Below are 25,679 nucleotides of genomic sequence, written 5' to 3'. Positions count from 1 at the left end.
ACACAGGACCAGCACTGTTGTCCTGTGCCAGTGCCTGAGCACTGTGTGTATCAACTTGCTTAATCCTCTCACTGAACCCCCCCATCCCCTGCCCCACCATATAAGTGCTCTTTTAACTGTTTTTCAAATGAGTGAACTGAAACCAGAGAGGTCAAGTGGCTAGGCTAAAATCACACAGAATGACAGTGGAAGAGCCAGAATGACCTGCTGACTGATTCCACTTGGAGAAAATGAAAAAAGTCTTGATTTAAAATGAGTCTAGGGCTGTGGCTGTGGCTGTGGCTCAGTGGTAGAGCACTTGCATGAGGTACTGGGTTCGATCCTCAGCACCACATAAAAATAAATAAATAAAATAAAGGCATTCTGTCCATCTGTAACTACAAAAAAAAATTTAAAATGAGTCTAGAGCCAGGCGCGGTGGCGCATGCCTATAATCCCAGCAACTCAGGAGGCTGAGGCAGGAGGATCATGAGTTCACAGCCAGCCTCAGCAAAAAGCGAGGTGTTAAGCAACTCAGTGAGACTCTATCTCCAAATAAAATACAAAATGGGGGGCAGGGGCTGGGGCTCAGTGGTGGAACACTTTCCTAGCATGTGTGAGGCTCTGGATTTTATCCTCAGCACCACATAAAAATAAATAAATAAAAGAAAGGTATTATGTCCATCTACAACTAAAAAAATATATATATAAAAAATACAAAATAGGGCTGGGATGTGGCTCAGTGGCCCAGTGCCCCTAAGTTCAATCCCCAGTACCAAAAAAAAAAAAAAAAAAAGAATGAGTCTGGGCATTGTGATACAGCCTGTAATCCCAGTAACTCAGGAGGCTGAGGCAAAAAGATCGAAAGTTTGAGACCAGCCTCAGCAAAAGAATGAAAGTCTTGATAATGTCCCCAAGTCCCATCAGAGATCACCTCTAATGCTGTCCTGCACAAATGCCTATCCCCCTGAGGACTGTCTTTGTTCCCTGGGGGTATATTTTGACCCATGAATCACAAGGGACTGGTGCCTGCTGAAGTCTCAATGACTCAATGCTGCTCCCTTTACAATGGCTGGGTTCTTGATGAGATCATGTTGGGCATCGTTATACTAGTTGGCATGAAAGGACTCCAACGTTGCCTGCTTGGCTGTTCTGACCTTTTCCAGCAGTAGCAGAGCACCTGGGGTTGGAGGTAGGGGCTCCAGGCAGGGTACATGGTCAGTCTATGTCTTCCAGGATCCACGAGCTGCACTTCATGGATGAGCTGGTCAAAGTGGAGGCCCACGATGCTGAGGTGCTGTGCCTGGAGTACTCCAAGCCTGAGACAGGTGAGCTCACAGCAGCTAATGGGAGAAAGAGGGGCAGCTCCCTAACAGGAATGGGTAATTGATATCTGGTGGGACTGTGGCTGATATCTGGGAATCCTATGTTTAGTAAGGGCCCAGGTTGCTGGAGCCTGGGACCAGGGTGGCTGGGTTTCCACAAAGCAAGACATGCAGGGCTTAGCTCAACCTGCTTCTGTTGTCCCAACATCTCCAACAATGCCCAAGCTGGAGAGATGAGTGAGTGAGCATCTGAATGAACTCATCCTCTACTGGAGAAGATAGAGTGATTATTGGGCATTATTTTGAAAAAGCTTGAATCCCACATAAAAAAAAAATTGCAAGAATATTATAATAATTAAACACATACCCTTCACCCAGATTCATGTGTTTTTCTTTTAAATTTATTCTAACCCTCTCATTAATCATATAACTTCTTCTGCTTTCCCTTTCTCCATTTCTTCCTTGTGTATGTATATACATGTATGTACTTCTCATATATACATGTGTTTACAGATACACATATTTATGCATAAAGTAAGATGATAATATATATAGGTATCATTCTCTTTTTTTATACCTTTATTTTATTAATTTTTATGTGGTGCTGAGGATTGAACCCAGTGCCTCAGACTTGCTAAACAAGTGTTTTACCACTGAGCTACAACCGCAGCCTATCATTCACTTTTTTTTTTTAAATATGACAGTGGAATGCATTACAATTCTTATTACACTACTTTTTTAAGAAATTTTTTTGTAGTTGTAAATGGATAGAATGTCTTTATTTATTTTTTTATGTGGTGCTGAGGTTAGAACCCAGTGCCTCACAAATTCTAGGCAGGCACTGTACTGCTGAGCTATAGCCACAGCCCCTATCACTCACTTTTGGTGGACTATTTGAGAATAAGTTACAGGCATGATGCTCCCACACCCTCAGATGCTGGGAACATTTCTTAGGAAGGAGGACATGCATATACATAACTGCAGTGCACTTATCAAATCTGGGATTTCACTTTGATACTGTGCTGTCATTGTCTGTGGTCCTTATTCATATTTTGCCAGTTGTTCTAATATTGTCCTTTATAGCACCCCTTGTTTTTCTAATCCAGGTTCACATTTTAATTGTCTCAGATTTTTTATTGCCTTTATTTTGGAACATGTCTTTTTTATCTCAGCTTTCTGCAGAGTACAGGCCTGTCATTTTGTAGAATTTCCCACATATTTAGTTTCTCTGTTTTCCCCACGACTTGATTCAGATGATACATTTTTGGTAGGAATTCTGCATAGGTATAGTTATATCCTTTAATGTTACTTGATAATCTTTCCCACCATCTTTTCTCATTCTTCCATAATCCACACCCTCTGTCCACCAATTTTTCTTTACATCTCTATTGACTCTTACACTTTTTCTGAGCTCCCTTCCTGAGGTTGTATTAGAATTTTGCCAGTTGTTCCAATATTGTCCTTTATAGCATCTTTGTTAGGCCTGAGCCACACTATGACAGGTAGGCACTATCTGAGGAGGTCCAGTAGGGAAGGCAGAAGGAGTATGGCAGCAGACAGTCAATAGTGCCCTAATGAGCACTTTTTTTTGTTTTGTTTTTGGTACTAGGGATTAAACCTAATTATGCTTTACCAATTAGCTACATCTGCAGTCAGAGTCCAGAATGTGTCGGGGAGGGCGGTATTTTCTGATGAGGCTGAAAGGGTGCCAGGTCTTCATATGGATGCCAAGGAACTGGACTTGGTGGGGGTGGTTCTGGGCTCTGTCAGAATGGCTACTGTGGACATTTGTTGGTGGGGAGGGAGCATCCATGGTACTCCCTGAACTGATGGTAAAAGCTTGGGTGTTCTGGAGAAAGACTACCCAGTGCAGAGGGCATAGGCCTTTCTGACTTTGGGGCAAGTTGGCTCCATCTCTGGGTTAATAAACCCTTCTCCAAAGACTGGACAATCCAGTCACACTGCCCTTCTGGAAGGCCAAGGCATCCAGTAAGTCTTAGGGAACCCAGGTTCATCTTCTACCCACAGGGCTGACCTTGCTGGCCTCTGCCAGTCGAGACCGACTGATCCATGTGCTGAATGTGGAGAAAAACTACAACCTGGAGCAGACCCTGGACGACCATTCTTCCTCCATCACAGCCATTAAGTTTACTGGTGAGCCCCATCCTTCCTGCTTCCTGTGCCTGATTAGATGGGTCCCTATGCAAGTAACAGCAAGAACTCTGTCTAGCTTAAACAGAGAAGGAGAGACAAGCTTTGCATTCAGGGCACAGCTGGATCCAAAGACTGAATTTTTTAGGTTTTTGTTTGTTTGTTTATGAAAATTAATACCCACAGATTATATTTACAAAGTGAATTGGTCCAGGTGTGGTGGTATATGGTGATAGTCCCAGTTACTATGGAGGCTAAATCAGGAGGGTTTTTTTGTTTGTTTGTTTTATTTTTTGTACTAGGGATTAAACCAAATTATGCTTTACCAATTAGCTACATCTGCAGTCCTTTTTATTTATTTTTTATTTTTTTGGTACTGGGGATTGAACTTAACCACTAAGCTACATCCCCAGCTCTATTTTGTATTTTTTTATTTAGAGACAGGGTCTCATTGAGTTGCTCAGCGCCTCACCGTTCCTGAGGCTGACTTTGAACTCATGAGCTTCCGGTCTCAGCCTCCCGAGCCACTGGAATTACAGGCTCCTTTTTATTTTTTATTTTCAGTCAGGGTCTCACTAAGTTGCTGAGGGTCTTGCTAAGTTGCTGAGGCTGGCCTTGAACTTTTGATCTTCCTGTCTCAGCCTCACAAGTCACTGGGATTATAGGCATGCACCACCACCCCTGACCTCCAGAAGAATCTTTTGAATCCAGGAGTTTAAGATGTTACTGGACAACACAGACCCTATCTCAAAAAAAAAAAAAAAGAAAGAAAGAAAGAAAGAAAAGAATATTTTCTTTTTCTGACTCTTCAAAAAAAATTATGATTTCACTTTAGTTTTATGTCACAATAGATATGAAATACAAAGCATTATATAGATCCTCAAAGTAGAATAAAAAGGGAACTTTTTCAAATCCTAAAATTTAAAAAGCTCTTTCCAGCCCCTGTATGCTGTGAAACTGGTCTGCAACTTATATCCCTGAGTTACAGACAAGCTGCACACTCCCTGCCATATATGGACTATTGTGTTCATATGACCTGACCATTGTTACCCCATGTTGTGTGCTCTTTACTGCTGTGTCATGTTAAACATTTCAACATCTTGTTCAGTCATTTCTCTTCTCACCTTCAGGTCTGTCTTGTCTCTCTGCTATGTCTTTGCTGGTTGCTGTTGTACCCCAGGAAGAGATTTCCCCTCTTCCTCTCAATTTTGGCAGAAATTGTGGGCTGAATTTCCTTGTCCTGACTTGAAGCAACTGCCTTCCCAGAAACAATTATTGGTGTCAGGGCTTGTTCTCTTGGTCCAGGTCTGTCTCCTGTGGCCCCTGTCCCCACCTGCTTCTACCCTCTGATCCCAGAGGATCAGCATTAGGAGAATGCTGGTACCCAAAAGGAAATCAGAGTGCTAATCCACAAGAAGGAAGAATGGGCACTTGTAACTTTGGCAGAAAAATAGATAATATTAAGGATTGCTAGAGGTAACTTCTGTGCTAGGCAGTGATTTTTGCATTCTGTGAACTAGATAGACATTGACTCCTCCCAGCATTTATCCTCTTCTTCCTGAATTTTATAGAGATAGCCACATAGCCAGAAAGTACAGAGCCTAGGATTTTGCCTAAGACTGTTCGCCAAAGCCCACACTCAACAGGAAATCAAAGGGACTCTCACAGGACTGGAGAGATTCAGTATGGAGATCCCTGTCCCTAAAGTATTCCCAGGGAACAAGAAGCAGGCCCTGTAGGGTTTAATTGATAAAACCCAAGAATATGTTAAAACTATATTCAAGGGCACTGAGGGTGTAGCTCAGTGATGAAGCACTTGACTAGCATGCGCAAGGCCCTCCGTCCCCAGTACTGGAGGGAAAAAGAACATGAAAATCTGTATCCAAGAGGAATCTATTCATGGAGAGAATATATTAACTGACTATACCTTCCTGACTATGAAGATTATTCACATATAATCTTGTGAATGAAAAAGTATTGATGTCCTTTGGTCTTCTCCACTTCCTGTCCTACCTCTCTAGCTGAGATAAGTTAAAAGTGTTTGATAGATTTTGTCAAAGGCTTAACAAAAGCCTTTGGTCAGATGAAAGTTTTTAGACATCTTTTTTTTTTAATTTTTTATTTGTAGTTGGACACAATATCTTTATTTTATTTATGTGGTGCTGGGGTTCGACTTCGGGGCCTCGCACGTGCTAGGTGAGCGCTCTACCACCGAGCCACAATCCCAGCCCCTTTTTTTTAGACATCTTTAGAAAACATTTGAACCATCCTATTCTATAGGATATAGGTAGTTAGAATAAATCAGTAAATATAACAGCTTGATCAGCTGTTAGGTCCGCCCTTAATAAATAATGGTCTAGATCCAGGAGAATTACTGACTGGCTAAGGGGGTAGCCAGGAGTCAGTCCTTAAGGCCATTTAATGAAGGTCATGGCCCTTCACTAGAACCCCTAGCTAATCTAAAAGGATGCAGACCCTAAACTAGGCTCCTGAGTGCCCTGCTTTGGCTGGTCTGGTTCCCCCAGGGGCAGTGCTCAAAATCTTGATCAGTAGTATAAACTGGGCCCTGGCTACTCAAAACCTGTAAGAAGCTGCCGTGCTGAAGGCTTAGCCTTTTCACTGTCTTCTGTGAAATATGTCTAAAGAAGTGAACAAATATATGTAGTTTACAGCATAATACTGAGAAATCCCCATTCAAGTTCATCGTCCACACATCTGAGCTGCTACAGATTGCAACCATTGTTTATAGCCAGAGACTATTCTGATCTCCAAGTAGTTTTTATTTGTTCTCAACCTTACCACAGCTTCTATTCTATAAAGATATGAGAATACTAAAAACAGGAACCTTTATTAGGCTTACCACATGGCAGCCCTGTTACAAAGGCTTCACATAGCTTTATAGGAGAGGAACTGTTATTAGGCCCATTGAAGCCAAGGCACAAAGAGGAAGCCTGGGTTCCAAGCACAGCACAAACAGCCTTGTCTCCAGCACCAGAGGATGCCTGTGTTCACTCCTGGCCCTGCCCTAGTTGTCTATGTACCTTGGGACAAGGACTTTGTCTCTGAGCCCCATTCTTTGTACAGTGGAGTGGATGGTGAGTGTTCATTCAGGTCGATCAAACAAATATATGAGGCCTAGCCTAAGGTTAGTGTGGGTGTTCTGATTGTTTGTTTGTTTGTTTTTTTCCTCCTCAGGTGCTGGGAATTGAACCCAAGGCCTCACATGTGCTAGGCAGGTGCTTTACCACTGAACTACATCTCAAGCCCTTTTTTGTTTTATTTTGAGATGGGTCTCATTAAGTTTCCCAAGCTAACCTTGAACTTGCAAGATCCCCAGTAGCTGGGATTACAAGCGTGTGCTGCTGCACACTGCTCCTGTTTATCTTGATGGCACCAGCCTCCTGGCCTGTCTTCCACTTGTCCGTTATGCATTCTCACCTCCTTTCTGCTGTTGTAGTCACTCACCAGAATCACACATTGGAGCTGGGCGTGGTGGTGCACACCTTAATCCCAGCAACTTGGGAGACTCAAGCATGAGGATCACAAGTTCAAGGGCAGCCTCAGCAACTTAGCAAGACTCTATTTCAAAAAATAGGCTGGGGGTGTAGCTTGGTGGTAGAGCACCCCTGGGTTCAATCTTCAGTACCATGAAGAATAGAATCAAACAAGATAGATTCTGTATTGGAGATGGTATCGCTTCTGAGTCCCTGGTTTGTTTCCCTGTATGCCCTTGCTCTGCAGTGACCTACCTTGCCCATAGCTTCATCTGTGCCCCCTCATGTACAAAGCTCATGTCTTACAGAGTTTCATCTAGGCTCAGCACCCACCTCACCTCTAGGGAGCCCACCTTGATCCAAAGTTGCTTGATTGCCCTTGCTGTAGAGTTGTCTAGCTAGTCCCTCCTTTACCATGTGGCCCAGCCCTTGCTAACTCTCTGTCTTCTCCTCTCCCAGGCAACAGAGACATACAGATGATCAGCTGTGGGGCAGACAAGAGCATCTATTTTCGCAGTGCTAAGAGGGTAGGGTGGGGTGAACTCTTGGGGGTGTGGGGGGAGCTTGTTGGGAGTGTCCACTGAAGGTCTTTCCTGCTCTGCCAGTCCTCGGATGGACTACACTTTGTCCGTACCCACCATGTAGCAGAGAAAACCACCTTGTATGACATGGACATTGACATCACACAGAAGTATGTGGCTGTGGCCTGCCAGGACCGCAATGTGAGGTGAGAAGCTTCCCTGCACCCTTTGTTGTCCTGACCTGGGCTGGTTTCTGAACAGGCCTATAAGGGACCTCACTGAGTTCTGTCTTTTCCTTATCTGCCTCCTTTCCTCCCTACCTGGCCCCTAAGTAGCTGGGAGGGGAAGGAACCCAGCAGGTGTTTTTTGGAAGCCAGGCTTTTCTAGGCTTAGTCAGTAGGTCCACCGAGGGCTTCCTTTAGACTCTCCTGGGAGCCTGTGTGGAGTGACTGAGAGATCATAAACTCAGTCACCCACCTTCCTTAGCCTTTCCTGGGATAGACAGTGCTGGGGTCATGGCAGTGACCCTTTTTCATAGAGCTCACAATCTACTTGGAGGACACAGTCATATCATCAGGCAGTAACAGTGCAGAATGGCTAGGAGTAAGACAAAGGGAGCCCAGGGGGCTTTGGGGGCCCTAGGGAGATACCCAACTCCACCTGAGATCAAGCAGAGCTTCCTGGAGGAAGGGAACATAAGAACTGAGCTGGGGAAGATGTGTCCTCCATCTCCTTCATGGGCTTATTCAGATTGGGGGCCAGGCACTAAGCTTTCTGTATGGAGGGCCCATGGACACTAACAGCAGATTGCCTCCACAATCTCAGATTGAGGCAGGGTTTCAGTTCAGGCAGCAGACAGGGGGCAAGAGGCAGTAAGAAGCTGCCAGGGGAAAGGAAGGCAGTAGGAGCCAGAGGGGAAATGGGACTGGCATGAGGGCGGGGCCCTCCTTATGTCCCCACATCACGTCCCACTCCCCAGGATCTACAACACAGTGAATGGGAAGCAGAAGAAGTGCTACAAGGGCTCTCAGGGCGATGAAGGATCTCTGCTGAAGGTAAGTAGTGGGGGCCTCTGGGATGGGAGCCACACACCTCCACCCCCACCGAGGCCCCTGTCTGCTGCCTTATGATGATGCCCTGGGCCAAGAGTCCACGCAGAGTGGATTGTCAGTCAGCGGGGTCTGGGATGTTTCGCCCAGGCCTTACAGAGGGATGAAGTAGGCAGCCTGAATGACATGAGAGGACTTTTCCTGGTAGGTCCACGTGGACCCTTCAGGCACCTTCCTGGCCACGAGCTGTTCTGACAAAAGCATCTCAGTGATAGACTTTTACTCAGGAGAGTGCGTTGCCAAGATGTTTGGCCATTCAGGTGAGTGTGCCTCACTGCCTGGCCCACCTCCCTTGCCACCCACAGCCATGACTCAGACACATGGGTGGCTTCTCTTTTTGCTTGCAGAAATTGTTACTGGCATGAAGTTTACTTATGACTGTCGTCATTTGATCACAGTATCTGGAGATAGGTAGGACTACCCTGGAGGCCATCCCTAGCTGTATCCCTCTGATTGGGGAGAGGGTGGGACCAGTAGTACTATGTTCACAGCCTCTTCACAAAGAGCATTTCTAAGCTTTCCAACTGACTCCCATCTTGGACAATGTACATTTTGGTTTTCACACCCAGCCCTGAGTTCAGACTCTAGATCTGTCACTTATTTTCTTATAACCTAGTCATTTCTCCATTCTGAGCCTTGCTTTGCTCTTCTGTAAGAGTTGATACTTCTGCCTTGAAAATTGTATGATAAGAATTGACTGGGAGCCAGGCACCACCAGTGGCTCATACCTACAATCCCAGTAGCTTGGGAGGCTGAGGCAAGAGGATCACAAGTTCAAAGCCAGCCTCAGCAAAAGTGAGCTGCTAGGCAACTCAGTGAGATCCTAAATCTAAATAAAATACAAAATAGGGCTGGGGATGTGGCTCAGTTGCCGAGTGCCCCCAGAGTTCAATCCCTGGTATACCCCCCTCCCCCCAAAAAAAAAAAAAAAGAATTGACTGGGATTCTATATGTAAATTTTGTAGCATGTGGTTGGTGCCCAAGGAAGTCCCTTTTGTCACACCCTTAAATTTACTACATTTCTTCCCCGGAGCCCCTTTCCTCAGGTCTTGAGGCCCCCAGAGAAGGCACTGATTTGCTGGGATGTCCTAGACCTAGACCAGAGTGTAGATCCAATAATCCAGAGCCTCTGGGGAATGGGGTCTTAACTCTGGTGACTCTGGTGACCTTTGAGGTCAGATGTGGCAGTGGCTCCCATGTTCATCTAGTCCTTCCACATCTCTCCTTTGCCTGTGCAGCTGTGTATTCATCTGGCACCTGGGCCCAGAGATTACCACCTGCATGAAGCAGCACTTGCTGGAGATCAACCACCAGGAGCAGCAGCGGCAACAGCAACCCAAGGACAGGAAGTGGGGCAGCCACCCCAGGTCCTGGCAGCCTCATCCAGTCCCCAGGGATCCCTGGAGGAGAGATGTGGGGACATGACCAGGGCCCAAACAGCCCTAGGCCCTGCCCTAGCACACTCACAGCCTGATCAAGGAGACAAACGTTGAAAACAAAGTTCTAAACACATATGAGAAGAGTTTTGAAGCACAGAATCAGTGTGCTTGGCAATCCTCTGAGCACTGTGATACTGTAATGGAGGAGCCCCAAGGGTCTGGGAAAACCAGAGGGTCCCTGACCCAGCAATGACGGGGAGCGGGTAATCAGGGGAGAGTACAGCAGAGCTGAGTGTCCTCTTACTCTCAAAAAAAAAAAAAATTCCTTCACTTACTTCTTTGAGTCCCTCAAACATATTTCTTTGAAATCTTTATGCTGCAAATCAACTTTATTTAGAGCAAACTCAGGCTCTAGCTTTTTGTTTGGGGTGGGAGAGTTTTTTGATTTGGTTTTTGTTTTTTCTTTTTTGTGTGGGGCACTGGGGATCAAACCCAGGGCAATGTGTAAGTGAGGCAGTCACTCTGTCCCTGAGACATCTGCAGCCCAATGGTGGGAAAATTATTTTGAGCAGGAAGATTTTTTGGTTTTCCTCTCTGGTACCTCTGGATCTATCTCTATCTGTGCTTCTCCTCCTGGATGATTTGCCATTACCTCCATGTGGACTCCCAAGGCCCCATGGGGCCCAAGCCTTGACATGGGCCACTGGTCCTGAGATGGCACTGGAGTGTCACAGACTTAGGCATCAAGGGAGTGGGCATCTTCTTTGGCTCTTGGTTTTGAGGCTCACACCCCACCGTGGAGCTCTGGGGCCCACCTTGTCCAGCATGATTGAGCCTCTCATACTCAGAATTGGCAAAGCTTCATTGCTTCCACCTGAAGGGAACTCAGTGACACAAGACTGTGGCCTCATTGTCTGCTTTGTGTGTCCCATTGCTGTGTTCTCAGAAAGTCTTGTCATCAAACCCAGCCTTTATCATATCTCATTTATTATATGTTTCTAGTGGAGAGGATGTGTCAAGTTTAACACCTCTTGGCACCATCTTGGCTGGAAGCCAAAACTATGTCCCTGTGGAGCTTAGTACAGGGCCCGGGTCTAGGCAAGTCCTCCCACTTCGCCTCATTTGCTTATATTTCTCTCCTTTCATCCTTCTTCCTGGCTTTAGGCAGGAGACATATGCATCCATGCCCAGTGAGATTCTGTCCTTAAGCCCTGGAGAGCAGACAGAAGATGAGATGGAAGAGGAGTGTGAACCAGAGGAGCTGCTGAAAACACCGTCCAAAGAGAGCTTGGATCCAGGTTGGGGAAAGGGCCTGTCTGCAGGGGCCTATTTTGAATTGTCAGCATAGGGAATCATTGCTGGGGGGTCTGGCCCACTACCATACTTGTCACTAGAGCTGTTTGTTCTCTTTTCATGGATTCCATATGTCCTTCCAGATCCTCAGTGCCTACTAACCAATGGCAAGCTGCCACTCTGGGCCAAGCGGCTGGTGAGTCTTCTGGGAGAGTCGAATGCCTAGGGGCTGCAAGGAGGGGCCTCCCCATCTTCCTCTTCCTTCTAAGAACCCTTCCCAGGTCTTTCCTTTGCTTGGAGAACCTCATTGTCCTTCCAGTTTCAGCTCCGGCATTGTACTGGCTGTTGGAGATAAGCAGTGATCGAGACACATAAAAAGCTCACCCTTCTCAGTCTCACTTGCTAGTGTGGGAGAGGGACAGTAACCATATTAAATAAGTAAATTATGTAGTATGTTGAGAGCTAATAAGTGCTATGGAGAAAAAGATATTAAGAAGGAAAATAAGGTCAGTCATGGTGACACATGGCCTATAATCCCAGCAGCTCCGGAGGCTGAGGCAGGAGGATCGTGAGTTCAAAGCCAGCCTCAGTAACAGCAAGGTGCTGAGCAACTCAGTGAGACCCTGTCTCTACATAAAATACAAAATAGGGCTGGGGATGTGGCTCAGTGGTGGAGTGCATGTGGATTCAATACCTAGTACTAAAAAAAGATGGAATGAACAACAATAACAAGATGGAATGAATGTTGACTTGGCTGGGGGCTTGTAGGTTAGAAGCCAACAGCAGAATCCTAACATCTAGGTTGGGGAGTATTTCAGGAACATGTCATACCTCAGGTCTAGGCATAAATGCCAGCTCCTCAGAGAGCATCCTTTTCTGCAGACCAGGTCAGGGCACCTAGCCATGCTCACTCAGCCCCCCACCCAGCTTCTTTGAACACATATTACAGTTAGAATGACATTCAACAAATATTCATAGCATGCTTTCTCTGTTTTAAGCCTCTTTTTTTAAAGTACTTTTTTAGTTGTATGTGGACACAATACCTGTTTTTTTTTTTTTTTAATGTGGTGCTGAGGATCAGACCCAGTGCCTCACATGTGCTAGGCAAGTGCTCTACTACTGAGCCACAGCCCTAGCCCTGTTTTAAGCCTTTTATACATATTTTCTCATTGGATCCTCATTGAGGTAGGGGCTTTTAAGAATAAGAAAAGCTTATAAGATAAGCTCCATGATAGGGAAAATGAAGCCCAGAAAGGTATAAGTAATTAGCCAGGTGTCACACTGCTAGGCATTAGATGTGAGGTTGGCCCTGTGCAGGCCAGCTTCACACCCTGTGTTCTCAAATAGCACCCTCCACTGTCTCTCCAGCAGTGGTTTTGTCAGGAAGCAGTGTTAAGTAGAACTAGGGTGGGAGTAAGGAGAGGTAGCCATATTTTGGATGTATGGATGGAAGAGCTAGCAGAATCTGCAGATGACACACAATGTGGAGCATAAGGGACAGACTGAGGGAGAGGAAGAAAGGATGAGGCCAAGATTTAGGGCCTGAACAACTGGAAAGAATAACAAAGGCAGGGAAGGTTTTAGGAGGAACAGGTTTGGGGAGATCAGGAGTAGAGTTTTAACAGGTTAACTCAGGAATGTCTACTATACATCCACGCAGAGATGTAGAGAAAGGCTGGAGATATGTTTCTGAAAGTTGTTTCTGAAAAGTATTTAAAGCCAAAAGACTGGGTGAGGTCCATGCAGTGTCCATGGCTCACACTGCAGTTGGTGAGCACTTGGCTAGCTGCTTGACCATCCACTGTCCCTCAAGCTAGGAGATGATGATGTGGCAGATGGCTCAGCCTTCCACACCAAACGCAGCTACCAGCCACATGGCCGCTGGGCAGAGCGGGCTGACCAGGAGCCCCTCAAGACCATTCTGGATGCCCGAGACCTGGATTGCTACTTTACCCCCATGAAGCCTGAAAGTCTAGAGGACTCCATTCTAGACACAGTGGAGCCACAGAACCTGGCAGGCCTGCTAAGCGAGGTACGTCCTAGCCCAGCCTACAGCCCCTGCCCCATGGCTTCCCACCCAGGACTTGGGGTTTCCATACTTTCATTTTGAAAATAGTGCCGAGTGTCTGATTCCAGGGGTATGGAGAAGATTATGGGAGATAGTGGGGGACAGAAGGATGAACCTTGGGGTTCTTTGGGAAGTGGGTCACTTGAGGTTAAGACATGGGGCCTTGAAGCCAGGCACAGCTGCTGTAATCCTAGCAGCTCAGGAGGCAGAGGCAGGAGGATTGCAAGTTCAAAGCCAGCCTCAGCAATAGGGAAGCACTAAGCAACTCGATAAGACCCTGTCTCTAAAGAAAATACAAAATAGTTGGGGATGTGGCTCAGTGGCTGAGTGTCCGTGAGTTCAATCCCTGGTTTAAAAAAAGAAAGAAGGAAGGAGGGAGGGAGGGAGGGAGGGAGGAATGAAGGAAGGAAGGAAGGAAATTGGGCCCTGGTATAGGCCTATTCCTGAGTGGGGGCCATTCAAATAGACAGAGCTCTGTGACTTGAAGTAAGAGGCTTACCTCTCTAGGCCTCCATTTAAAAAAAAAAAAAAATGGCCAAAACCATCTCTGAATAAATTAATACCCAAAATAAATAAAGCAATCTCCTCTACCTCTGAGGACTTTTGTAGAAAGGCAGTGCTAAGGACAAGGCCTGGGCCCCTAGAGAGAGGTAACCAAGCAACTTTAGCTCTTACCCTATTAGTTTATAAAAGATCATTCTTTCTTATTCTAATACATAATATTATAAATTTTCTTCTAATACATGTTATATATCCAGTAACGTGCATAGATATAGGTATACAGCTTGATGGCTTTTTTTTCTTCTTTTTTTTGGGGGGGTACTCAGAATTGAAACCAGGGGTTCTTTATCACTGAGCCACATCCACAGCCCTTTTTATTTTTGTTGTGAGACAGAGTCTCACTAAGTTGCTTAGGGCCTCACTAAATTGCTGAGGCTGGTCTCAAACTTGTGATTTTTCCTGCCTCGGCCTCCTGAGTAACTGGGATTATAGCCATGCGCCACTGCACCCAGTGGTGTGCCTATTCTTAAGCATCGTATAAATGGACTCTTGAAGGCTTGGGCCTCTTATCCTTTTGAAGACATGCCTATTCCCCACCTGTAAAGGGACCAGTAGTGCAGAGGGAGCACAGAAGGAACTCGGGGCGGGGGTAGCAGAGCACTTGGCAGAAGCTCTAGCTCTGTGTCCAGCAGTGGGCTGCTGCCATTATTCCTGCTCCGTCACTTATGTAACAACTAGCATCTGAGAGCCTGGGTGCCACTGCTGCCTCAGAAGAGCTATGCTTTTCCCTCCCTAGTCAGAGAGTCCCCAGGAAGATGGCTGTGGGCATTCCTCCTTCCTGCCCCTACAGAGGGAGTCACCTGAGGCCAGAGAGCTCATCATCTACTCCCTGGAGGCAGGAATGACAATCACAGGGACAGACAGGTGGGTCCCCTTGCACCAAGGGCAGCCTTAGTCGGAGAGAGGAAACCCCCTTTTGATAGGCACACTCTGGAAGAACTCTGCTCCCCCAGTGGGCCTGTGGGAATAAGGATGGGTGAGGCAGAGGGATGAGTCCCAGGTGGGTCAAGTGCCCAGGCCTGTCGCCTCAGCTACAGCCTCAGTTTCCTTGGCCCCAGCTGAAATGTGGAAGGGAGCACTCAAAGGAAGCAAGAGAGGCTGCAGAAGTGCTCCCAGGAGGAGCAGGGCGTAGGTGCCTAGGAGCTCAGGGTGGGGGCCCGTTGTTACCAGTACAATCCCCCCTGTTGGCATTTCAGTGAGAAGGAGGTGGAGTCAGGGCCTGGAGACCAGCAAGGAGACTCCTATCTCAGAGTCTCTTCCATCAGCTCCAAGGATCAGAGCCAACCTGAGGGTGAGTGAAGGGCAGACAAAGGCCCTATGAAAATCTGTTCATTCAGCTAGGCCCCTTTCTGGGCACTGATGGTGACCTTGACCCAATCCTCCTGGAGCTCACTGTCACAGAAGTCAGACATAGTCCCTGCTATTACCTGAACATTCTGGAACCCAGCAGCCCCCTAGCTGAGAGCCCAACTCTGCCACCTCCTTGATTGTAACTTGCTGATTCATAAAAATGGGAGGTGGGCTATCATAACCTCCATTCTTCAGATGCGGAAACCAAAGCCCAAGAGCAGCTGAGCCACATGTCCTGGCTGGCTTGCCCAGGAAGGGCCCCAGCAGTGGACTTCTGACCTGTGCTTTGTTCCTGCAGACTCAGGGGAGTCGGAAGTCGACTTGGAGTGTAGTTTTGCCACCATTGATTCCACTCCTCCACAACCTGACCCAGACCCTCAGTGTGCTATGATGAAGCCCCACATGCCAGGTGAGCCAGACACCTGGATAAGGGCCGTGCATGGGTCTAAGAGATAGTCACAATACATAAAACCCCCTGGCCCCATGTTAGGCCTGAACCTCAGCTTCCTTGCCTGGAAGATGAGATCCTTTTCTATCAGCCCAATGGCAATAGGGTGTGTGACAGGTTAGTCCGGCTTTCTCCATTGTCAGGTGACACCTGCCATGACTCATGGTATTGACAGCTTTTCTCTTCCCTGTCCCTCCTTCCTGGCACCTCTTTCCAGAATGCCCAGGTACAGCAGAAGAGTTGTCCCGACCTGAAGGACCAGGCTTGGCCAACAGCTCCCTGCCTCAGACCCCCGAGCAGGAGAAGTATCTCCGCCACCACTTTGAGACGCTTACTGATGTCCACCCTGAAGGTAGGGCCCGACCCAGCACCAGTCCTGCCTGGGCTGTCTGTCTAGTGCTGAGCACAGTGTGGGTGTCCCTGGGATAGGTCTTTTCCTGGCAGAGCAGGAGAGCAGACGACCTCTTAAGGACTGAGCTGCACAGTTCCTCTCCCTGCTCTGCTGGCTTCTAAAGTGCATGTGTTGTGTCTGCTGATGGGGCTTCGGGGAATCTACTGGCTGGCCTGTGGGTCTGCCTGCATCCAGGACTGATTGGCCAGGAGGAATCTGAGGGCCCTGTCTTCATCTTCTCTTAGAGCTTTTTCATGGGTCCCTGGGAGACACAAAGGTCTCTGACTCTGAGGACTACTTCTTCAATCCTCGCCTAAGCATCTCAGCCCAGTTTCTCTCACGCCTCCAAAAGAAATCCAGGTAGAAGCTAGTAACTCCCTCCATTCCCCCGCCCCTACAGGCACCACAGAGCAGGCTGTGTGAGGGTCTCTCTCCCATCTGGCTTCCTCAGGTGCACCCATGCCTTCCCTTCCCGACTGCCCCTGCACCTTTTGAAGTCTCCAGAGGTCAAGTCCACAGGCCGAGGGGGAAGCCAGCCCAAAACAGAGCTCCTGAGAGCAGGTACTGGCTACGCCTCCCCAGACAAGATCAACGTGAGTATTGGAGTCACCTCCCTCAGGGCACAGGGCTGAGAACTAGGAGGCCTTGTCCTCACCTCAGCTGTGCTTGCAGGTCCTCTCTGGGGGGAAGGCTGAGGAATCCCTCGAGACCCTGGAGGCCTGGTGCCCACTGAGTAAGTGTTCCCAATTCTAGACAAAAGCCCTGGGTTTCTCATCTAGACAAACAGCCCTGGGTGCCCAGCTTAACTGTGGGAAGTATCCATTCAGACCCTGTACCCTCTGTGACTGATGTGTTGAGAGTGAGCCATCTGCTTCCTTTACAGGTCCCTGCCTCCCAGGCCTGGTGCCCTGTGTCCCTGCCTCCTCAGTGCCAACCACAGACAGGAAGCCGACACCCACATCGATACCTGCCCCAGGCCTGGCTCAGGGTGTCTTCCCTTCACCCTGTTCATACATGAAGACCACTGCTAGCTCCCATGCCAGGATATCACGCAGCATCTCCCTTGGGGACAGTGAGAGCCCAGTTGTGGCTGAGCTGACCAGGCCCCTCCACAGGCCCTCATCCATGGGGGAACTGGCCTCCTTGGGCCAGGAGCTCAAGGCCATGACCACCAGAGTGATACCCAGTTCTGACAATGAAGGCCAAGAACCTGTCCTGCCCTCCTGGGGCAACCATGAGGCCCGAGCCAGCTTGAGACTGACCCTGTCAAGTGTCTATGATAGGCTCCTCCTGCCTCCACCCCCGCTGGAGCCACCTACCACGTGTGTCTGGTCCCAGGAGTTCACAGGCACCCAACCTGGTGTAGCGGGTATAACAGGCAGCTTCCTAGCCCCCAGCCCTGTTGATGTGAGCACCATGAGGCTCCACAACTCTGTCTTTCTTCCAAAGCTCCCAGCCCCTGAGGCCCTTACCCCTCCTGCCCACCCCAACAGCCCCCAGCTTGCAGACACCAGGCCTGGGGCCATTGGTGGCACAACATCCCTCCTGGAGCCCACCCCTGGTGAGTGTTACCCTGAGGACAAGGGACAGACCCCTAAGATCATCCCCTGTGCTAGTTGGCTCAGCTTCTAATCTGGGCACTTGACTAACCAAAGGGACTCTGCAAATCTTTCATTTGTTCATTTATTTGCATAAATGTTTAATGAACACATCAATATATGTGTTGAACCTTGTTCTAGGTCCTGGGGACATGGGACATGGTGGCAAACAAAGTAACAGAAAATTGACATCTTTCTTGGGGGAGATAGCCAGACAAAATCTATAAGGAAATTGTCAAATTTATCAGAGTGCTGTGTGCTAAAGAGAACTAAGAGAAGGGGCTGGGCAGTGAGAAGGCGAGCACCAGTGGCCACTTTAAACAGGAGGATGAGAAAAGGCCACAGGGAAGAGGTTACATTTAGCAAAGACCTGCAGAGAGAAGGGGAGGGATGTTGGGGACTGAGGGAAGTGTTCTAGACAGGACAACATTTGAAATCAGCCCAACCATCTGGATTCTTCCCAGAGCAGGTAGAAAGCCAAAGTGTCTTGCTCATTCCCTCCTGTCCACCCTCAGATGCACCCAGTCTGATCCGGAGCAGCCCTGGACACTGGAGGGAACACGGGCTGCCAACTGAGGTCCTTCCTTCAGCTCCCCCTGAGCTGAGCAATGTGGGGAGCATCGTGCACAGACTGCAGGCTGCCTTCCAAGAAGCCCTGGACCTTTACCACATGGTAAGCCATGATTGAGGGAAAGGGCTGAGGAAGCTCCTTGGGACTGTCTGGGCTGGCTGGCCCCTGACATAGTTGACATCCCTTACAGTTGGTCTCCAGCAACCAGGTGGGCACTGAACGGCAGCAAGCACAGGCTGAGCTGGCCTCCACCTTCCTTTGGATCCACAGCCAGCTGGAAGCCAGCGACTGGCTAGTTGGGACTGATACGACCCCAGCCCCAACCCTACCCAGCCCAGATCCCCCTTCCCCACCCACACTATGCCCCCTGGCCAGCCCAGGTCCCCCATTCCCACCTATGCTATGCCCCCTGGCCAGTCCAGACTTGCAAGCCCTGCTGGAACACTACTCAGAGCTGCTGGTGCAGGCTGTGCGCAGGAAGGCACGGGGGGACTGAGGCTAGCAACCCGCCCTGTCCTGAAGAAATTGCTATTTTAAGGAAATAAACTGACAGCTTGGAGCAATAGTTCTTGGTGTGTGTCTTGACCCATCCACAAAGCCACCGTCAGGTGGATGCAGGGAGAGGGGAAGAGGGCCATCCTCAGATAGATCTGCCGGGAACTCACATCCGTCCTGTTCTGAGATGGCTCTGGTGGTTGATTTAAGGGGGTACATCAAAGGGGGTATATAAGGTTTCAAGGGAGTCTTGGCAGGTGCTGTGTGGGCCATGGCAGAGCAGGAAATAAATTCACTTTGTCTCTGGGCAGTTGAACAGAGGAAATGTCTACTGGTCATTCCCAGACACCAGATGTCTCTATCCACAAGGCTTCCATGCGTGGTGACCCACATGCAACCCCTGGACGGCTTCTGACAGCCTCAGGGCCTGGCCTCCCACATCTCCTGTACCCAGACCATTGAGCTCCTACAGAGGGATCGTTCACTTGTGGTCCTTCCCCATTGGGGCCCAGCTGTACTCCAAAAAGGGGCTGGCCCCCCATCCCTGCCCACTGCTGAGAGCCTGCAAACCCACAGAACTTCTGAGCGGATCACCACGATCAGCCTTGCCCACTAGTACATGTATTGCCACACCACTGGTCCTTTAAGGTCCAGGCTGCTATTGTTCCATCTGCAATAGTGAAAGTAGGAGAGACAAATAGACTGGCTCACTGGACACTCCTGGCAGCAGGCCCAGGCTACCCAGCAGCTGGGATCAGTAATTCCTTCTCCAGCAAAACTGGGTCCAACTTCAACCCGTGAGCTGCCAGCAAGCATCTGGCATCTGGCCACATGGTGTATCTGCCAAGAAGGCCACTCATGACCACAGATGCCCCCAAGCCCCAAACTTCTATGTAAAGGAAACCAGACGGGCCGCGGCAGTCCTACCTCGTGGCCTACTGTGGCCTGTGAGTTCTTCCCGTCTATTGGTTCTCATGGCCCACCAGCAACGGATCAGAGGGATTCAGTTCCTCACCCAGGCCCCTGAGCTGAGACAGGAACCTAAGTTTGTCTGGTGGCAGAGCTGGACCCCTTAACATGGGGACACAGCCCTCTGCTGCCATAACGTGCCACACCTCAGGACCAATCGTGCTGTTGTTCAGGAACACCTGCCAGTCCCTCCAGGTGCCTGTCACTGTTCAACTCCTCAGGGAAGAGTGAGGAACAGGTCAGGCAAAGCATCCGCCTGGTGGCACTCACCCTCTAGAAAGCAGCACACTGAAATTAGAACAATAGCCGTGAAGCTAGATAGGCCAAGAGGTTCACTGTGCTGATTGAAGGGCCAGGGAAGGACTTTCCTAGGTGACATTTGAGCTGAGGCTTGATAGAGGACATTTCAAGAACATACTAAGGCAGACGGAAACACCCTGTGGGAGGATCAGACCCAGAATGTGTAAGGAACAGCAGCCAAACTCCGGTGGCTGGAAGGGAGGGAGTAAGCCAGGGAGAGAGGGGGAGATGAATGGAGAGGAGCAATGGGGCCTCGTGGCTTTATAACATTTAAGTCCAAGAAACAGCTGCTTTTTTCTAAAGTCCCTGTTGATATTTGGGGAGATGTCCAGTATTGTCAAACCTCCCTCCCTCTGCCTCAGGGAGGTGGCCCAGAACTTCTAGACAGATTTGACCTCTGCCCCAGGGCTCAGTCCAGGCCCTCCAGGGGAGAAAGTGTTTCATCAAACCTAGGATGATAATCTAGGAAACCCTAACACAGATAACCCTCATAGGACTGTGACCCTCCTTCCTTTTTTGGCCACACTGCTGCCAGAGATTCCCGAGGCAAATTTTGGTATGGTATTCAGTTCTCCACACAATTACCCCTCTTTTCACTCTGCATCATCATAAACTGTGTCATAGCAAACACTAGGCTTATAGGGACCCAAGCTTAGGGACATTTGTTACTCTTGATTATGTCATCGTGAGACTGGCCTCTTCCTCTCCTCTGTCAGCCTGAGTCAGTTTCACCTTCCAGCTCAGGGCCTCACACTTGCAACGTGGCTGCTGTGGCACCCAGCAGTACAACCTCATTCAATCAGAAGCAAAGGCATGAAGCAGAGCAGAGCCAATGTGGCAGGAAAGAAATGCAAATCCTTCTCAGAGTCCTCCCCTTCATCACAGGCAACAGGAATGGAGATTTCTTCAATTTGCTTTTGCTTGGGCCATCCCTCCTCTTCTGGGCATTTTGCTGCTGACACAGAATTGGGTTCTCAGCAAGAAAGGAGGGTGGGCTGGTAGTTAGAGAGGATCCAGATCCCCTCTTTCAAATGCAAAGCTTTTTGGGGGGGTAGGAGGTACTGAATATTGAACACAGGTTCACTCTACCAATGAGCTACATCGTCACCTATTGGATATGGAAAATGAAAAACCCCAAGATAGTGTGGCCTGGGAAAGGGAGTGAATGAAATAGAAAGCCATACACTGACAGCTTTCATCTCTTTCAAGACAAATCCTTTTCAGATGCTGGCCACTGGTGGGGAGAAAGTGTTTCATCAAACCTAGAATGATAGTCTTTAGGAAACACTAATCTCTTCCAAGATAAATCCTCTCCAGGTGCTAACCACTGACTCCCAACACAAAAACCCAAATTCCTGAATGCCCAAACTGACACACTCACTAAATCACCCATAACTTACATAAGCCCAGCCCCCCTTTGTTCAGTGGCTCATTTTCCACCAGAACCATGACTCTCCATTCCTGAACAAAGCATTTGGCTGATCTGTGAAGTTTGCATCTGGCCCAGTCTTTTTGTGCTAATACTACCCTTTTAAAAAAACTATTTTTTTGAGTGGTATATACACAAAATTAAATGTTATTCGGCCATAAAGAAGAATGAAATTATGGCATTTGCTAGTAAATCTATGGAACTGGAGACTATCATGCTAAGTGAAGTAAGCCAGTCCCAAAAAACCAAAGGCCAAATGTTCTCTCAATATATGAATGCTGACTCAGCACAGACACGGGGTCATGGGGAGGTTCACCAGATTAGACAAAGTTAGATAAAGTTTAGATTAGATAAAGTTTTATTTTGAGACAGGGTCTTGCTAAATTGCCTAGGCTGGCCTCCAACTTATGATCCTCCTGTCTCAGCCTCCTAAGTAGCTAGGATTACAGGCATGCACTACCATGCCCAGCCCAAATGCCAAGTTTTTAATCCCTGGAAAAATCAGAGTTGCTCTCTGGACAAACCATAGGGTTAAGAAACCCCTGATGCGGGGGCTGGAATTGTGGCTCCGTGATGGAACGCTTGCCTCACACGTGTGAGGCACTAGGTTCGTTCCTCAGCACCACATAAAAACAAATAAACAAAATAAAGGTATTGTGTCCATCTACAACTAAATACAAATATGAAGAAGAAGAAGAAGAAACCCCTGCTGGGAAGTGGGATTGTAGCTCAGTGGTTGAGCACTTGCCTCACATGCATGAGGCACTGGATTCCATCCTTACACCACATTAAAAAAAATAAATAAAACAAAGATATTGTGTCCATCTACAACTAAAAATTTTTTTAAAAAAAAGAAAGAAATCCCTGCTGGTGGTGGAGTGTTCAAAGGCAGGAGGTTTGTGAACCAACAGGGCCCCAGCAGGAAGATGCTCACACTCTTGGGGGATATTCCAAAGAGTTAAACAAAGGAGCCATTTGCAAAGATGTGGGCAGGGACCAGGGAAACTGCCAAGGCTGATACAGCATCCAGTACTGGTGCCAGAGGGGAGTTTGTGTCACCTGTAGGCAGGAGGCACAAAAGGAGGGAAGGAGAACCCAGAAGAGCAAATTTCAGGGTGAGGGCTGCCCTGAGGGGAGCTGTGGCCCTAGCAACTGCATGGAGGGAGCTGGGGAAATCAACCTCCTGATCTTACTCTCCTCCCCATCTCCTGGGGGACACCCTTTGTCTAAATCCTGATACTGCCCTTACCATCTGCTTCCCCAAATGTTGACGTTTAACATCAGAGAAGAGCTGAAGCAAGTGTAGAAAGCAAGAAATTTTATTAAGAATAGTAACACAGACTTCTCCCGGTAGGAAGAAGGGGACCAGAGTTGGAATCCATGCGAGAACGAAGTGCTGTCCCTTTTATATATCTTAAGTTTTCTTTGTTCTCCTGTGCTCTTCTCCCCCATCTTGTTCCTTTCCCGGATCCTGCATCCTGGGAGATGCAGGTGGGCTGGAAGAGCCAAGGTGGAGTGCCATGTAGGTAGGGAGCAGCAGCCCAGGGGACTTTAATTAGCAGCTCCCTATCTGCTCAGGAGTTGCTTCATTAACAATCTTCTTCTGGTTGGGCTCAGGGGCACACACTTATAATCCCAGTGGCTAGAGGGAGGCTGAGAAAGAGGATTGCAAGTTCAAAGCCGGCCTCAGCAAAGGCAAAGCGCTAAGCAATTCAGTGAGACCCTGTCTCTAAATAAAACACAATATAGGGTTAGGGATGTGGTTCAGTGGTTGAGTACCGCTGAGTTCATACCCCCTTGAAAAAACAAAGGGGCAATATAGGCAAGTAATCTTGGTAATCAAAGGGCTCTGGAGGCATTAACATTCCAATCTCCCAGGGGGCAGGTCTCTCCCAAACTGGCCTTCATTTTCTCCATCTGACCTGATCACCCAGCTACACTAACTGCCTGTCTTTAATTCTTGCTTCAATCCTACTGGAAGCCAGAGAGCATGGGACAGGGGGCAACAGGATCAGTACCCCAGGGCATGGAGCAGGGCTGAGCAGGTTAGAGAAGGGCATGGGAAAAATGATGCCTGGAATCATTTTCTTCCCAAATCCATTTTCAGAAGTAACACAGGAACCAGTTGCCCCAGGAGACTTGGTGGTGGGCATAGAGAACTGAGCACCTGAGAAGAAACAAAGCAGCCAGGAGCTGCGGTGACGGCAATCCCACTGACTCAGGAGCCTTAGGCAAAAAGATTGCAAGTTCTAGGCTAGCCTAGGTAATTTAGTGAGACCCTTCCTCAAAATTTTAAAAAGTAGGGAGCAAAGGATGTAGCTCAGTGGTAAAGCCCACTAGGTTCAATCCACAGTACTGAAAACAGAAAGTAGCTCTTCCCCATCTGCTAGCCACCCTTTGTTGCAACTCACCAGTGTCGCACATCTACCCTTGGCCTCCCCAGTAACTGAAAGGCCAGGAAAACTCCAGCTCCTATGTACTGAGCTGTCAGACCTGCAAAAGGCACACCAGTCATGGTTGTATAAAATCCAGCAACTGTGATGTGGAAGTGCCACTTAAAACAGCATCAACTGGCTGGGCGCACGCCTGTAACCCCAGCGGCTCAGGAGGCTGAGACAGGAGGATCGCGAGTTCAAAACCAGTCTCAGCAATGGTGAGGCAGTAAGCAACTCAGTGAGACCTTATCTCTAAATAAAATACAAAAAAGGGCTGGGGGTGTGGCTCAGTGGTCGAATGCCCTTGAGTTCAATCCCCAGTACCCCCAAAACAAAAAACCAGCATCAACGGACCCACAGCCTTCCTGGCCACTTAACCCCTCAAGGCTTCTTAACCACCCCCACTAACACATCAGCCTCTGCCAGACCCCATGCTAAACACTCTCTGAATGTGATCTACCTGTGATCTATGGGGAATCTTCAACACAAATCACATCAGGGAGACTCCTTAGTCCCATATTCAGAATGAAGAAACTGAAAGTGAGAAAGCCCAGGTTCAGGAGATTAAATGGTAAAGCTTGATGCACAGAGCCACAGAAATGAATCAGGAAGGCTGACTCTCAGGGCATGTTGTTAGCACGAATGACAGAGTGCAGGAGGCGGGAAGCCCTTTATTCAGCAGCAGAGTCAATGGGTCAAACTTTCCATGTGGCTCATTTTGGGGACAGAAAATGGCAGCAGGCTAAAACACGGGTCTGGGTTTTATGGGCTTCATTTAGGGTGGGACAGGAGGGTAGTTCCTGGGGTTCACAATATTAGGGTCAGCTGATCCATTAGGGTAGGACAGGAGTGTGAATAGGGAATTTCCTGGGGCTTATTGTATTGGGGTTCAGCTGACCCATAGGATGAGGGGTCAGATGCCTGTTCAGTCCTTTTGTGTCCCTTCCTTCCGGCTGAGGCCTGGGATTTTAAATGACAAAAGCTTCAATTTTACCCCAGACCAAGCCAGTAGGGAAGACAGCTGCAGATAGGAGAGATGTCCTTGGACTTATTCTCCATATCCTTCAGATATTCCTTCTCACACTGCCAAGTCTTGGTAGAAGGCTCCCTCTGCCTGGAACGCCCTCTCCCTTTCACCAGAAACATCTACTTTCAGAGATCACATCCAGGAAGCCATTCCTGAATCCCTACACTTGATTAGGAGTCTCTTCTGGGAACCCCAAAGTCCTCCAGGATTTTTCTGTCACAGCTTGGATGGTTCTGCCTGTTCACTCTCTTCAGTTTATTTACTTATTTTACATTTATTTTTATTTATTTGTTGAACCCAGGACCTGCTAGAAATGCTAAAATATATAAAATAATAATAATAATAATAATATTGATAATACTGAGCTCCACCCCAGCCTTTTTCATTTGAGACAGTCTGGTTAAATTGCCCAGACTGACTTAGAATTTAACAATCCCCCTGCCTCAGCCTCCTGAGTAGCTGGGATTACAGGTGTGAGCACACATCTGGGTCCCCTTCACAGCCTTGAGCATCCTGAGCTGTCAATGCTTTATCTTCCTTGGACTTATATGTTCATTTTCAGTGCTGAGCTAGGTTCTGTCTCTAGTTAGAACTTAGAAAATTGTTGGTAAATAAATGAGAGAAAATAATTTCACGAGGAGTGTTCAAAATCCTCAATCCCAGTTCAGAAGTTAGATAAGAACTAATGTAGAACAGAGTCTGCACTTCTGGTAAGGTACAGGGTGTAAGAGTAAAAGAAATTGAAGTTAAAGTGTAAAAGTTAAAGTGTAAAAGACCGGGCATTGT

At 48.0% G+C, this 25,679-nt stretch overlaps 1 protein-coding gene across 1 annotated transcript in view; it reads left to right on the top strand.

Moving 5' to 3' along the window:
* Window positions 1–18,803, top strand: part of Wdr62 (WD repeat domain 62) — a 39,675-nt gene extending 20,872 nt beyond the window's left edge. The window contains exons 12-32 of the mRNA XM_021721208.3: window positions 1,216–1,307; window positions 3,333–3,458; window positions 7,409–7,476; window positions 7,555–7,676; window positions 8,450–8,525; window positions 8,728–8,839; window positions 8,927–8,990; window positions 9,818–9,946; window positions 11,123–11,256; window positions 11,395–11,447; window positions 13,065–13,283; window positions 14,617–14,744; window positions 15,077–15,171; window positions 15,529–15,639; window positions 15,896–16,030; window positions 16,315–16,429; window positions 16,521–16,662; window positions 16,742–16,802; window positions 16,953–17,630; window positions 18,183–18,340; window positions 18,429–18,803. Of these exons, the coding sequence (XP_021576883.2) occupies window positions 1,216–1,307; window positions 3,333–3,458; window positions 7,409–7,476; window positions 7,555–7,676; window positions 8,450–8,525; window positions 8,728–8,839; window positions 8,927–8,990; window positions 9,818–9,946; window positions 11,123–11,256; window positions 11,395–11,447; window positions 13,065–13,283; window positions 14,617–14,744; window positions 15,077–15,171; window positions 15,529–15,639; window positions 15,896–16,030; window positions 16,315–16,429; window positions 16,521–16,662; window positions 16,742–16,802; window positions 16,953–17,630; window positions 18,183–18,340; window positions 18,429–18,734 (3,124 nt within the window). The 3' untranslated portion in view covers window positions 18,735–18,803. The remainder of the gene's footprint in view (window positions 1–1,215; window positions 1,308–3,332; window positions 3,459–7,408; window positions 7,477–7,554; window positions 7,677–8,449; window positions 8,526–8,727; window positions 8,840–8,926; window positions 8,991–9,817; window positions 9,947–11,122; window positions 11,257–11,394; window positions 11,448–13,064; window positions 13,284–14,616; window positions 14,745–15,076; window positions 15,172–15,528; window positions 15,640–15,895; window positions 16,031–16,314; window positions 16,430–16,520; window positions 16,663–16,741; window positions 16,803–16,952; window positions 17,631–18,182; window positions 18,341–18,428) is intronic.
* The last annotated feature ends 6,876 nt before the right edge of the window (window positions 18,804–25,679 follow it).

The sequence above is a fragment of the Ictidomys tridecemlineatus genome, chromosome 15, assembly GCF_052094955.1.
Source record: "Ictidomys tridecemlineatus isolate mIctTri1 chromosome 15, mIctTri1.hap1, whole genome shotgun sequence".
Taxonomy (NCBI): Eukaryota; Metazoa; Chordata; class Mammalia; order Rodentia; family Sciuridae; genus Ictidomys; species Ictidomys tridecemlineatus.
Note: the sequence above shows the minus strand (reverse complement) of the source record. Positions and strands in the feature narration are given on the sequence as shown.